Genomic DNA, 15960 nt, shown 5'->3' with positions numbered 1-15960 from the left:
CATAAATAATCCCTGTTTGTTAAGTTATTGTTTTAGCTTTATTTGAACATACATTACAGCATAGTAAGGATAGGTCTAGTGGCCAATGTTAACATTTACTAAAAATAAATAAATCATAAGTTAAGGTGATGTTCAGGGGTATGTTTTTGTTTTTTACGAGAGGTACTTGAAAGCACCGTGTCTTCGAGCGTGGACAGCAGCACTGACCGTTTTCGACACCGACACTGAACAGACACAAGAGGACACACCGAGGACAAACAGCTGACGTCACGGTCTGTGGACATGTCTTCTTTAATTAATACTTGCGGGGTTTTTTTGTCCCAAACGTAACGAAATACGGCAAAATGTACAGGTTTCGTGCTGCGTTCAGGTGCAGCAGGACAAATACCAGACAAACAAGCGGCCCCTTCTACGCCACCTGTCGTGCAGTAAGGGGAACAGCAGACCTGACACCACAGAGAGAGCCAATCACAAGCTGCAGTACAAATTGCATTATTTAAACTTATAATGAATTAAATTGTGATTGTAAAAGATAGTTTTATTTATAATTGACATAAAGAGTCAATACATAAACAATACACAAATATGCTTTATTATAAAGCCATGAATCCCTGACTGTTACGGCAAACACACAAATTCGAATTCTCTCTGCCTGAAGTATACTTTATACATTCATATTGACGACACGACAGTCAACAAAATTCAGATGTACATATTATTACCTGCAAAATTTAAATCACAATAACAAAAAACAAATAATAAGCTTGAAAAGAAATGCTAATTAGCTACAAATAAATAAATAACACCTGCTTTGTCATAATATAAAAAAAAAAATGTAAACAAAAAGCCTCATTGCCTTCATATATTCACATTTCTCATGAAGTTTTCATATCGTACGGTTCACTGACAGAAGCACCTCGTGCACAGCTGTGACGTCACTCTGGGAAATAATATTTTTTATGGACTTTTTATGGCCTTTAGGAAGGTTTTACGAATATGAAACTCCATGAATTAATAATATTGAACATAAAGACGTATAAAAGCCTCCAGGTGTCCTGTGGACACTTTTAGAGGCGTCTCTTTTACCATTAAGCTCAATGGGAAAATTGCTTTTTGGGCCCAATGAATATTTTTCAGGTTCCCGCTCAAAGAAACTGACACAAACACAGAAGACCAGTGAACTGAACTCATTATGACCCAAAGACAGAGATAAAACATTGCAGGCTCTTACATTACTTTTGAACGTCACTGAGCCTGAAATGACAGAAAGGCATTGATTTTAAACGGCTCAATGAAGGACGTTCTTGCAGTTAAAACTGACTGAAGCTCTTGCCAGCGACGAGGACCCAATGAAAATGACAGATAGCTATTAATTATCTGCAACATTATGAGCGGTCAGCAGCTAATTAAACTCATTGAGCAGGAGGAATCGCTGCAATTGATTGCACACGCAGGTCATTATGTATATTATCCAGTCAATAGCTGTCTGTAAATGCATTCACAAAGACTTTCGGGGGCCTTTTTATTGATTTGTATGACTTTAAACTGTGCTGCAGTGGATAATCCACAAAGTAAAGACGCCCAATTCAAGACTAAACAGTGTAAACTGCTAACATATAAGTTTTTAAGCCCTTAGAAATAAGTTGTTTCGAGACAGGCAGCGAGTGCACTCATAATGCCATCTTAATGTGCTGCTAATAAACCCGAGCTCTGACAAGTGCTTTTGTTTATAGCTACAGGCCCATATTCATGCAGCACAAGCAGCCACACTTCTTTTTTTACTCCCCCTGCCAAGGAGCCAAGGAGCCAAGGAAATAATTGAAAATAATGTGGGGGGCGATACAGCGATGCATCCTTGAAATGTTTCCAGAAGGTCACTAACACGATGAGGTGTAGTTCACGCATTCATTAGAGGATGGCACTGGCGGATGAATTTACACCACTTGTCCTGATGTTATTATTACACTAAAAACACACAGGTCTGTTGTAAATGTGCTCCACGCAGTACCACGAGTCAACCACAAGATGGCGACCTACAATCACAAATAGGTGCAAGATCTGTCCCTGTAGAAACACCTGCAGGTTTTGTGTGTGTCACTATTTGTTGGCTTTATGATTGATTCCTCAGATAAAACTCCACATACTCCACTGCATTTAATGCATCCTCCATCTGGAGTAATATTGTGCAAAGTGGGTCCCAATCTCCTATCATCCCCCCCAGTGATTTTTTTTTTGTGATGTTTCCTTGCTCCGCAGCAAGATAAACAAGGCTAAAAGCTTCAATTAGCCTCTAAAAGGCCTCAGAGCCAGATAAAGTATATAACACACTGATGATTCATAACAAGCTGCATTAACTTTGTCAGTTATAATCCATCACGCCGTAATAGTCTTAAATAAATCTCATAGTAATTGAGATGAAACCCTCATTTCAATGACAAGTCTGGTTTTTAAGACCCAATTACCACTTTGAGCTTCCTTGGCCCGGCGGATGCGCAGGGTTCGGGCTCTGAGTGGAGAAGACGGGGGCGAGGCGGAAAAACGGTCGAGATGGACTGGGTCCAAAGAGGGGATGGAGAGCTCGGCGAGCTGCGCGGCACCAGAGGGCAGGTAGATTTACGACAGCGCTCAGGCTGATAATGCAAGCCCAGAATACTTCTGCTCAGTGTTTCTCCACTGGATGTTTCTTTAATTATATGTCAGAGGCCATAAAAACGAGGAAGATTTCCCCCCCTACAAAGTAGCACTGTTTTATGTCTCAGTCATTACTGTAAATTTACAAGCAACAAGAAAAGACACTTATGAAAGGAAAAATGCAAAAAGAAAAGCGGGTTTATTCATTTTCATACACCCTTTTTTTTTTTTTTTTTTTTTACCCCCCACCCTTTTGATACACCAATCATTTGTAAGCCTACTCTCTCTCTCTCTCTCACTCTTTAGTTTCCCCCTAAAACAAACTCTCAGGCACTGACCAAGGGAGGATTGTTCACTTTAGCAAGCGTGTGAGAAAACATGAGGCCTCCACTCACACACACACACACTCTCACACACACACACACACACACACACACGAAGGAAAGGAACCTGTACAAATACAGAATAAATGAAAAATACAAGAGTAGTTGTAAACATGTACATATTCACAAATCCTAGACGTATAATACTTACCAGTAAAATAAGCCATTTCCACTCCTCTAACGGCATGGTCGATGCCATTGAAAGTGAGATATCACAAAAAACTTCTATGTGGAAAAACACACGTTGGCTACACACAAAAGCTCCTATCGTCCTTTTTGCACTCACACAGCCCGATTTCTCCGTCTGTTGTTTGTTCTATTGCCTTTTTGTGAAAATATGACGCCGCTTTTAATCTTTGGTGAAAAATAACTCTTCGATGTTTCGGAGATTACACGTTTAGAGAGCAGCTGCTACTGTTCCGTTTAATTTTTATTTCCGCGCTTTGATCGCACACGATTAAACATTTAAATTACTTAAAAGCAACAAGGATTATTTGTTTTTTTATTTAAAAAAAAGAGGCTTCCTCATCCTTGCACCATCCCCCCCCCCTTTCTTTTCAGTCTCTCAGCGATCATTCCCTCTCACACACACACACACACACACATACACACACAGTAAATCAGGCAGGTCAGTGCATCATTTACTTTCCTTCTTTTTCGTCTTTCAGTCCCACAACTTCTTCTTTTTTTTGAGTCCATTGATGCAGGAAGGGAGGAAGGAAGGGAGGGAGGGAGGGAAAGACTCTCGTCCTCCTCAGCTCAGCTCAAACCCGGCGGAGGACTCGATGGCGTACAGCAGCTTGTTCCTCATGAGCTGCTCGTCACAGAATTCGGGGAGCTTTAGCAGGTTCATGCAGGTGCTGGCGGTGGGCAGACGCTCCAGGTCAGCGCCGCCGTTGTGGATGCAGAAGGCCGGGTAAAGTTCCTGTGTGCGTAAATACAATATGTAAGTTTCACAGTACGCAGATTCACAGTACGATCATCTTGTCCAACCTCGATCCAGGACGTTGTTTGCACTTAAAAACATACACATTCAAATCAGAGCTGAAACAATTACTCCATATTTTGAGAATCATCGATTAATCGGTGTGAAGTAGTGCTGGGCGCGTTAACGCGATAACGGCGATTAACGGCGTCAACGTTAGCGCACGTTAACACGTGTCGTGTTTCCGTGACGACTGACCGGGAAAAAGACGCGTGTGACGTCATGTTTACGTGACTCCTGATTGTTAAAATGAGTCTCTAAAGTAACGCTAAACTTTAAAAACAGTGGCACACATACGCAGTACACAGGTACGCTGGTTATTTGTAGCGCTGCTTCTTTTCTTTTAATAAACAGACCGCTCCAGTTCCATTGCATGTGCGCTAATGGCACTAAAGGAGCTAACCGGTAAACGGTGCCTAGACTGGTGTCGCGGCACGTAAACATGACGTCATGATTTAAACAAGATTTCTGATCGTTTCAGCTTCTAAAATGTGAATATTTCCTGGTTTCTTTGCTCCATATAACAAATAAATCATTCAAACTGAATCATTTAATCAATATTTTTGCACATTTTCTGACATTTTATTGACCAAACGTTGATTCGACCAAATGTCGATTATAAGAATAACCGTCAGTTGCAGCTCTAATTCCAATGAAAACACGAGCAAAAGTTCAAATCGAAAGCAGACAGGCGTTAAAGTGACCTTTAATATATGTGACTCGCAATAACAGCTTCATTCTCCACAAGATTAGTGTTTCTTTAACCTCTCAGTTTCTGTTTTTACACTGATTTGACTCTCATAAATAAAAAATACAAAATCTAAGTTTATTGCGTCTTTGGCATTTTTAGACCTTTACAGTCAGGATTTAAGGATGAATTGACATTTTTAAAAGGAAATAATAATTCATTTTGACAGTCAGATTTAAGACGGTTGCTCGGAGGAAACATTTAACGAGCCGTTCAAAGACGGACGGAAAAAAACCACGCGCGAGAGTCGGCTCGTGTCAGCGATAATCAAGACGGCGTTCCAAAAGCAATCTCCAATTAAGTAATACATGTCAAAAAAGAGACATTAAGCGCTAAGCTATTATAGTGGAAGGATAAGTTTAGGAAATACAGTTTGACCCCGAGATGAGACATTGAAGGAATGTTGTCTGTCTAGCATATTTTTTTTTAAATCAAGCCTCCCTGTGATGATGAGGCCACCTCATCTGCAGACCAGCGTTTCCATCACGAGTCAGGGGGCGGGGGGGATGGGGGAGCCTGGTTTCATCCAGCTATTTAAAGTTAGCGTTTACGGTTCAGCGGCAATACTCGCCCGATTAAATGGCTCTTTGGGGGCTTCGCCGTAACGACCCCATTTTTCGGACAATTACCGTATTAAACTATCGTTGCTTATTGAGGAAAAGGTGTCATTAGCGTGGCTATCATTTTGAGAGTTTCCATCATCTTTTTTAAATGCTTTCGCCTGACAGAGCTATTTCTCCTCTAATGAATCCTGGACCGTTTCACGACAGCTAATTAAGGCTTAGCTGGCTCAGGCTACGGCCCGGGTCAAGGGCCACTCCCCCTACGAATTACTGCCCCTTTCTGGCCCGGGAGAAGCCATTCAGAGGGGGGGGGGGGGGGGGGGATGGCATCCACACACGGGCCAAAGTCAAATTGATTAAATGTGGAGAGGAAGACAACTATTAAAGGGAAGGGAATGAAAAGGATTTTAGGGAGCGTCTTGTTCCATCGCTTTACTGTGAAACACTATTTTAGATTTTCTTAACTAATGACAGTCATAAAAAGTACTAAAACCAATCATATCATAATTACAGGTAGCCGGTTAGACCAAGTAAGACATAAAAACTCTTTAATGGTCTTGTGGAACACTTTCTGCCACCCCCGCCTCCTTCCCTCCCATCTCGGAACTACTTAAGCGTCCCCACAAATCACGCCAGGAAGAAAGTGAAATGGTTTCCAATAACTGAGGGAAATCATCTCAGGGCATAAACGCAGCACTGCTCCGACGATGTTTATCTGTATGCGAGCGAGGATCGTTGTCACCCCGGGGGAGGCAGGAGTTCAAAGGTTCACGCTGCTATCTGCTTAGTTTTGAATGGCAATATTTGTCCAGGCAGGAACTCTGACCAAGCCCACACACACAGAAGGAGCTCTTCGGCACAGACAGGTCATGAACTATAAAACAACAGTTGGACAAAGTGGAGATAAGGCGTCGCAGAGCTGGCCCCCCCCGTCTTATCGGTGCCTAATTGGAAAATGATTGTTTTGAGGTCTCTTATCGCTCTTAAGTATTTTCATTACAAGCACATTAGGAACTCCCGTCTGCTCGGAAAGCATTGTGATATTGAAGGATTCCAGCAGTAGACAATTCATGCACAACCTTTCAAAAGTTTGGGGTCACAATTTTTGAAGGAAAAGCCATTTTTTCCAATGAATATAAGAAATACACTACAATACATTGTTCTAATGTATTTGTGTTCTAATGGTACATTGTGTTTGCTAATCACGTTAGAAGGCTATTGGATGATGAGAAAAACCTTGAAAACCCTAGTGCAATGATGTTGAAAACAGTTTTGCTGGTTCTTTCGTTTGAATAAAAATCATTATTTCGAATCTTGTCAATGTCTTGACTATAGGTTCTATTCATTTTGCAACTCTTTTGATGAATAAAAGTGTGACTTTTAATGGAAAACACAACAAAAATTGTATAGGTGACCCCAAACTTTTGAACGGTCGTGTAAAAATGCCTAAATTCTGCTCCTGATACACCCACATACTAATTAACCCTGTGTTTCAGAGCAATGGAAAGTGAGGAGTTTAGTTTTTGTTTGAAAACTCCAGGGCTACATTTTAGCCTGGACCTGGTTATTTGTGTTGTTTTTATATTTTCTACAGTATTTTATTGTTTGTTCTTAGGTCACACACATTGGTTTTATGTATGTATCTCTGATGTCCAGCACTTTGTTTTCGCCGTCGAAAAGTTACTGATATTAACTTCCAGATTCTGCTTCTTATCAAAACTCGCTATGAACAGAACTTTACGTTTCAGTTTCGCCTCATCCTGCTTTGGCTTTTCTTTGTTTCCATTCTTGTGATAACTAAAACTAGAATAAGCTTCCTGTTACCATGATATAGTACACTTTAAGGTGCGTTTGTATGAAACGCTCATATAGTTCATAAACTCACCTTGAAGCCCAGCAGTGGAGGTCTGGAGCAGCTGGTGACAAACTTCAGCAGCTTGCGCTTCTCGTCGTCCGTGAAGCTGTCGACCACTTCCCAGAAGGTCTGGATGACGGGGTGAGTGGCCGAGTACCCGCCTGAAGGAGACAAATGTATTTAACCCACACTCATAATACATTAATTTAATTATTATCACCTTGTCAGTGAACCAATGATCTCAAGCGTCCCATGCACCATATGTGATTATTTCACATAAGCGGCTCTTACCCGAGTAGTTTGTGAACTTTTTCAGGTCGTCGAGACTAATTGGCACGTGAGCGCCGGATATCAGCACCTGGATCTCCTGCTGGTCGAACATGCGCAGCCACTCCAGGTTGACCACGTTGGCCAGACCCTGTCTGAACGCCAGGCAGTGAGGTCTGATCTGCTTGTTCAGCCTGTAGTCGGCCACCAGGTGGATGTAGGCGATTCGGTTCGCGGTGGTCACAGGAATGTCTTTGCCGCCGAGCTTCAACTCCACCACCTAAATAAAAAAAAACGAAAAAAAAATATTACTTTAAAAAACATGATTTATTCTCCAATCTGTTGTTGAGTAATTTTACCGTCACATATTGCGATATTGCAATGGAAGTTGCCAGATGGACAACAAACAATCACAAGTGCTTTAATTGTGGCAGGTGCATTTAATTTAATTGCAAAAGCACTCTGATTAAAGGTAAGTGTGCGCGTTAAAGTGCGTTCTAAATATAGCACGTACCGGCGAACAGCTGGTCCAATACAATTTGGCCCCAGGTTCTCTTTTCATTAGCTTTAAAGCAGTTAGCACTTGATAGGATGTGCTCACCTCTGTTCATAAAGTCGAGAGGATGATGACTTCATAGCAGTCAAGGTGGGGCAAAATTTAATGTTAGGCTTTTTTTTTACCGAATGTGATCGCGTGTTTTCAAAGCAAAATTAAGACGCTTACGGCGGAGGAGGGGGAAAAAAGGCTATTGACAGCAAACATTATATAACGTAGCATTGTGACGTCTTGGGAAACACACAACGCTCTTAAAACGTTAGATCTGGCTGAATGAAATAAAGTGCATACAAAACCCAGCGTGGAGACACTGAGTTTAGTTGTCGCAAATGTTCTCACACACTGCACAAGTGTTTGGCATAGTTAGGATGCACTGATTTATCACATGTACATCAATAACAGCCAAAACTCACCGTTAGAGCTGAAACGATTAATCGATGAATCTTGTTTGTTGCAGCTCTACTCACCGTTTTCAGCCTTTAATCTAATAAGATATCATCCACAACTACAGACACTGATGCTAATCTGGGTTATGTATACTTTAAAAACGTGAAATAGGAGGCTACATGGGCTCCTGTATGGATTATTTTTGTGACTTCGGGTGGTTTTAAATGTTATTTTATAGCAGTGTGGTATTGATTGATCATGGTGATCATGTGAAGACGTGAACACATTGTTACTCAGCCCAGACTTCACATGACTGATTTAACGGGATATTTATAAAACACAAACTTAAGTCAAACAGCGACTGTCTGACGCAAAAACTGATTGATAAGCTTCACAAAAGGCATTCAGTGAAGCAATATCGCATTAGATTATATAATAATATACTGTGTAATCTCTATAAGGTGTCCATTTTATTCCGTCCATGCTCGGTGACCACAAATTTGTCATCATTTTCTGCTTCTTTTGCCCCCTTCATAGCATAGATTGTGATTATGTGCTAATGTAAGAGAATTACAGTCGTTATCTTGTTTACTTTGGCTATCTCACGAGGGCAAATGTGGGGCAGACTGCTCAACGGGGTATGTGCCTAATCTATCGCAAATTGTTTTCCCCCCTCTATCGCGTTTGCGATAGCTCAGGAAGCCTAACATTGGAACGCGGCCATTTCAGGTGTTGTTTGAGAAGAGCTAATAAGACTGCGTTAAGGCCCCTGAGCAAACAGGGGCTCTGGGTAGAGTGCCCGGTCTAGGGTCGCGGTGATTCAGTGCGATGGCGGCAGCTCATCTCCGGAGCCATGAGCTTTGGAGAAGACGTGCTTAAGAGCAGCTAGTCGCTCCCGTCAGGCGTGTTCTGAGACAATTTCTGGGGGAAAGGCAGGTGGAACGGTCAACAGAGCCGCTGTGTTCCTCGCCAGTGGCAGCGTGCTTTATCTCTCGCAGAGCTGAAGAGTGGTGCATCATGGAGAAAATGAATTATTAACGCAAAACAAAGAGGGCAGAGGAAAGAGAGATGGCTGGATGAGGAGAATTAATAGATTTCATGTGTCACCTGAGCCTCTCCGAGATCATTGTTGACCACGGTGAAGTTGAGGCCGAGCTCCTCCACGTCTCCCTCGTAGCTTTTGAGGAAGAGCAGGTTGCGGTACATCTCCGGGTCCAGCGAGGCCAAGTGGTGTATGTCCACATCGGCACTGGTTCCCAGGAGCTTAGACAGGAAGAAACTGGCAAAGGGCAACTCCACCAACATGTTCTCATACAGCGCCTGTGTGGGAGAGAAAAAAACATTTGTTACCTGGAGGACAACAACAGGACACTGACTGATGTTTGTAGGTGAATTTAAAGACCGGAAGTTCCAATTTATGCTGTTTTTGGTGTGTATCTGTGCCATTAACTCGTTTATGAAGCCCTAAAATTTCAAAACAAACAGGTCAGCCACTGCTAAGAACGCTGGTTTTTTTTGTAAAAGATCCTTCTGCTCCGGGCACTAGTCCGGGCACATTTGCGTACATTGAACCGCAGAAGAAGAACGTCAGTTCGTGGAGGTGTTTCACTTGCGACAGTGTCTTCCGACCCCGGGTCAAAGGTCGTAAAACGGTCTACGGCGGGGAGTTGCGACAAAGCCATTTTTAAACATTGTTAAAATGTTGTTCTGATAATGAGAAGCAGTGCATCCACTGTTCCAGATGGGGAGCTGCGCTTCTGAGAGCTGACGTGCTAATGACGTCACTTCCAGGTACCTGGCCAATCACAAGACAGTTGGGAAAGCTCTCGTTGGCTGGCCAATCACAACACAGTTCTGTCTTCTGGGGGTGAGATTTCAGTCTGAAGAGCTTCAGTGAGGAGAGATTTCGATTGGCTGGTTTGCACCAACTAGGAGGTTTTTGACCATAAAAACAAGTTTATGTACTTATTATATATGTACATAAACTTGTTTTTGTACATAGGACCCACAGAGTGACCTATGCTTTAAAAGAATGGACAAAATGAATGAGAAAAGGCTCTGAGCATTAAAAATAGCACATTTTGGCCTGCATCAACTACATACACAAACAACAGCAAATCCCATTAGCATCCTGCTCTTATATCAAAAGGAACGATCAAAATATGAAGCCTGTAAATCTCGTCGGATCACGGTGACTTGAGAGCAAAACACAGGACACGATCCATCTCAAACACACACACACAGGCTCCCCCCCCCTGCCTCAAACTTTATAAATGCCAATTCTCACCTTGACCTTAAGTGCCATTAAGAACCACAGCCGGGCAGGTGACTCATAAAACCCAAAGCTAATGTACTGGAATAGTCCGAAAAAGAGCCTTAAAATATACAGGTCTTTATAAATGATCGCACTAAAAACTCTGACCGCATCAGCTAAATGGATTATAAATCTAGCGCATTTCCATAATGCATGCATCTTAAACACACACGCGCACATAAATCACGGCTATTTTCTAAACACAGGTTAATTGCGCAACTTCAAACATTGTCTATTTTTTATGCAAAATAATCCACTTAGTATTTCTCTGGTGGCCGGAGCTCGTTACAGACCATATGTGCGCCGTGGCCCCTTGAAACCTATCAATAACACTTGTGCCGGGAAGAGGCAGCAATAAGTATATGGAGAGAGAGAAAAAAAACTGGAGCCTTATTTTTTCAATGCCACTTACTTTATTTATGGGTGTTTATTGCCAGAAATTGTGCCAAAATGACTTGGGCTGGAAAGAATTAATTATTATGGCCCAGGCCTTTTAATATAAGTGAGTGCAGTGGCAACGCAATTAATACAGATCGCGGCGCCATCAGGTGGAATAAATGCCAGCAACATTGCAGGTGCATTCTGTTAGCTGCCAAATAAATTCCTTAATTTACAGCATTAAGAATCAATAAAATTATAATGCCTTTCAAACACTTCTCTATCAATCAGAGGTGCCAACCTCACACACCTCTAAAGGCAAATCGTGAGACGCTGGAGTTGGAGTGGGGAGAGTCTGAGAAGATGTGGGGGGGTGTTAAAAAAAAGGAAGGAAACTTTACCTCACCCCCTAATAGTTTACTGAGCAGCGAGGCCAACGCTGATGAGGTTTGAAGGTTTTTTTGACCAATGAGAGCGAAACGCCGCCACAAAAGGGTCACAGAATACATAACGAGTCATTTGTTGATCGGTAAACACTCCCCGTCGTCAGCGCTGGAAGGTTTGAGCCGCAGAAGCAAAGCCGTCCTTTTTGTGGCTTAAATCTTTCGGGCTACGCCAGCCCCGGTTGGGGGGGGGGGGGCGTACAAGTGAGGAAGAAGGATGATGACTGGCCTCTATTCTGATGTTCAATCCCATTTCAGTGAGTACCCCCCCAGACAAGCCACTCCTGCCTGTAATACATCACCTCCACAACAATGGCACGCCTCGGACATTAATTAACAGTATTAATCTCCCGTGTCCTTTGAGCTGCAATGTGCACTGTGCAGCAGCAGCAGTGATGCAATCTCAATCTATATAAACGCTCGCCTTTTATCCCGGGCAATAACGGCACTAAACAAATATCAATACGCCTCACAAATGGCCACTCAAATGTCCATTTTTATGGAGAAAGAGGAACTTAAGATAGGGTTAATTGAAAGTCAAATTCAAATTAATTTCCCCCCTCCCCTTCACCTAATTGCCTGAACCATTAGCTATAGAGAGCACAATGTTGTCGGAGTGGGGGTAGAGATCTTGTAGCTGCTGATGGATAATTTCTCACTTATATACAGAGAGGAAAAAGAAGAAGAAAAAGGAGAAGCAGCAGGAGGAGGAGGAGGAGTTATAATTTTACATCTTACAAGTAGACTGGATTATTTTAAACACAGCAAGAGTGAAGAGATCCGGATGTTCCCGACTGTAAAACAGATCAAAACGCTATTACCACATGCTTTGAGCGCTTATTTATGTCCTGTCCGCGCGGGTCCGCTGATTTAGTGCCAGACAAATGCAATCACTACACAAACAAGGGGTAGGAATCATCGGCTAATGGAAGCCCTAATTGAGAGGCGACCGCTTGTCATGAGGTAATTCTTCTCCAGGTTGAGATGATAGCACTCCCCACCCGCCCGCCCCCGTCACCACGAGGAAGGCATCTTGATAAACAATCACTACCACGTGCATTAAGGATGATTTAGAAACATTAGGCTCAAATAAATAGTGGCGATCCGAGGGAAGGAAGGGACGGGGGGGGAAACAATGCTGTCAACAGATTATGCGCTGAGGTGATTAACAAAGCTAAGGCTCTAAAAACTGGAAAAATCTTTTCAAAAACAAACAATGACAATATCTCTTACTGTTGTCAGTCGCTGGAGCAAATACTGAAACAACCTCTAAATTTGCATCAACAGCAAAGCAGTCTTAACGCCGACTATGACTGATGTACACTCTTAGAAATAGAAGTGCTAAGTGGAACCATATATGGTTCTTTGGCTTGTCCTCATAGGAGAACCCTTTTTGGCTCCAGGTGGAACCTTTCCTGGAACCCTTTTGGAGGGTTCCACCAAGAACCCTTTTAAAACCCTTTATTCAGGAAAGGGTTTTTCAGAAGCAAATGGTTGCAGGTAGAACCTCAGCCTTTGTAGAAGAACCCTTTTGGAACCCTTAATTGGAGAGTGAAGGGCTCCAAGGATTAATTGATTAATCAATTATTAGCAATCGTTTCAATCATTTAAAACAACCTTACTGATTTTTCAGCTTCCTAAATGTGAATGTTTTCTAGTTTATTTGCTCCATATAACAAAGAAATCATTAAGAGTGAATCATTTTGGTTTGTGGACTAAAAGAAGACACTTTAGTTCCAGGTTTGGTCAAAACCGATCAACGTTTTCCAATTCAATTAATCAAGAAAACAATTGCCAGCTTAATCGATTATGAAAATAAACATTAGTAGCAGCCCTAGACTGATCTTAAGTGATATTATTGGCCATCAAGTTAACACCGTCTGCTACATAAACATACCTCCTTGTTTTAAGGGTTACATTAGGTGAGGACGAGACAATATCAGACATCAGACTTTAATAAAAAAAACAGCTCACCTTCCCAAGGATCCTGCCTAGGAAGTAGTAGTGTCTCGTGAAGGATTCTCCGACCAGCATCTCTGCAGCGGGGCTGGGGTACAGCAGGCCCTCGTTGGTCGTCTTGAAGAACCCCTGGTTCGGATTGAAGCCCGACTTGAGCAGCTCGTTGAGGAACTCCCGAAAGATGCCTCCACCGTCGATGCCTGCCTCATCGAGACCGTGAGCGTTGAGCAGATGGACCCTGATCCTTTTCTTCAGGTCGGGTTCTAAGATGAGGAGGAAATAAGGAGGAATTTCAAGACACGCGTAATTGTGTTTTTTTTACTTAATAAACACAGCAAAGACAATTTCATTTTTTCCCCCGGATACTTTACTGTGGGTGACGCTTCGGCTGTTAAGAGACGACATAAAATAACAATTAATGTCAGAAATCCTCATTTACAGCTCACGGCAGAGTTACAGTAGGTTTTTAATGTCCAAAATGCTAGAACTCTGCACATCCCTGGGTTTTGAGGGTATTTCTTCGCCACAATAATGGAGATTTGAATTCTTCAATGCAATGACTAGCTGTGTTACTGCCCAAAGCAGTAAAGGTTACTTCTCTGATGCTGATGCTTAGGGAACACATATTCACCATTAAATAGGTCCTTATTAACATATAAGTAGCATACTAGCCCTTTATTAGTCATCATTAAGCATGTATTAACACCTCATTCTACCTCTATTACGACATGAATTAACATTTTTCTGAAATAAGGTGTTACTAAGTGCTTAATATTCACTAATAAAGGGCTAGTATGCGACTTATATGCATGTTAGTAAGCACCTAGTTAATCGTAAATATGTGTTCCCTCATCTAAAGTGTTACCGAAATTGTACCCTGAACAGCAACCATTAAAAAGGACATTATTTTCCTGTAAACAAAGAACATTGTTGCACAAAATTACAAAATGCTGTCGTGCTAGATTCCACCATAATACCCCATTGTTTACCCCCAAACACGCATGTTGTGCAAGAAAAGCAATTTTTTTGACCTCGGAATATTCAAATCAAATTCCATAAAAGGTCATCTTTCAGAATAATTAATGTATCGCGATAAATCAAGGCGGCTATAACTTATAGACACATAAATGATATAGATCATGTCTTCAGTCCCAGGTCTCGTACTACTCTTTTTAATCAGATTGCCCCCGCTGAAGTGCCCTTTCAAATTCAAACACAAAAGAGGTGACTTAAAATAATTGATTCTGCTTTTATGTGATCCATTATAATAATCAGAACCACAATTACACTTTACCGAAAATTCAGCACAAGGAGAGAGGGGGGGGGGAGAGAGCGAGTCTTTAATGCTAACTGGAACCTTGATCCTCAATGTTAAAATTTTATAGACCGTAACAAGAGTTTCAGCGACGGTGTCAACATGAACAGCATTTTCCTCTCCCCTTGGTGCTTATCCTGTCGGAAATAAACGTGGATACGCGTCACTCATACACACCGTTTTCCGGAGAGAGTTTATCGTAAGCGTCTTCGTAGATGTAGTTGCGCCTGATGGTGACATTGATGCCGTCGGGGAACGGCCCGTCGCCCTGCACGTCCCGTTTGTCAGCGTAGATCAACTTCTGGAAGATCTGCAAGACACATGTAACACAGGCAAGGTCAGTGTCAAATTTGAAAAAAACAAGTGTCTTCATGTATATATTTGAATGTAATCATGTTAAAGTCTCTTGTTTTGTAGTTCCTGGTAAATAATGAAGGGAAAAGTGCAATTTATTAACAGTTCCTGCTCACTATTGCATAGTGTTTTTTCAATAATTAAAACAAGTTTTCTGATTTTTCAGCCTCTGAAATGAGAGTATTTTCTGATTCCTTTGCTTCATACAGCAAATATATCATTAAAACAGAATAATTTAATACAAAAAAAACACTTGATAACATGATTATTTCCAGGTTAGGAACATTTAATGTTCTGATATTAATCAGTCATTAAAATAATGGTTAGTTCCACATGTAATTAACACATCTTCATTCTAACTACTACTAAGTTGTATTTTCTTCTTGTGTTGATGAGTTTCAGCAGCGCAGCGCACCTTGACTCGCTCCTCAAAGGGAACCACGAAGGGGAGTTCTGTGAGGATGGCAAGGTGTCTCTCCTCGGACACGGACAGCTGTGCGGGCTCTAAGCCGACTGTAGAAAAACACAAGACACGCAACGTGTTAACACACATTTAAGAAGAAAACGTTGGAATACGAAACGAGACACAGACCTCTGATCGATAGGTCACGGGGCCAGTTTGCGGAGTGTGAAGAATGTTCCTTTTCTCCAAATGTAACTTTATAATATACTGTATTTTGTTAGATTAAGCAATAATATATGTCAACTACAATTTTACCCCTAAAGATCTATGGCAAGGGTGAAATTCCGTGTTAGTCAGCAACAGAATAACTACCAAAGAGTTTGGTTGAGTATTATATCATTTCTTATAAATGCCATACA

At 41.8% G+C, this 15960-nt stretch overlaps 1 protein-coding gene across 3 annotated transcripts in view; it reads right to left on the bottom strand.

Annotated features, from left to right (window-relative positions):
* Positions 1–2924: 2924 nt before the first annotated feature.
* ube3c (ubiquitin protein ligase E3C) overlaps positions 2925–15960 on the bottom strand; it is a 30777-nt gene continuing 17741 nt past the window's right edge. For 2 of the 3 annotated variants that reach the window (XM_083901998.1, XM_083901999.1), the window contains exons 17-23: positions 15554–15651; positions 14962–15094; positions 13485–13732; positions 9483–9695; positions 7457–7712; positions 7196–7326; positions 2925–3939 (exon numbers count right to left, since the gene is read on the bottom strand). In XM_083901998.1, the coding sequence (XP_083758124.1) occupies positions 3769–3939; positions 7196–7326; positions 7457–7712; positions 9483–9695; positions 13485–13732; positions 14962–15094; positions 15554–15651 (1250 nt within the window). In that variant the 3' untranslated portion in view covers positions 2925–3768. Of the gene's footprint in view, positions 3940–7195; positions 7327–7456; positions 9376–9482; positions 9696–13484; positions 13733–14961; positions 15095–15553; positions 15652–15960 lie in introns of those variants that run through there. The other variant, XM_083902000.1, reaches the window with a different exon arrangement.

Source organism: Microchirus variegatus, assembly GCF_963457635.1.
Source record: "Microchirus variegatus genome assembly, chromosome: 15".
Classification (NCBI taxonomy): domain Eukaryota; kingdom Metazoa; phylum Chordata; class Actinopteri; order Pleuronectiformes; family Soleidae; genus Microchirus; species Microchirus variegatus.
This window is presented reverse-complemented; position numbering and strand designations above follow the sequence as displayed.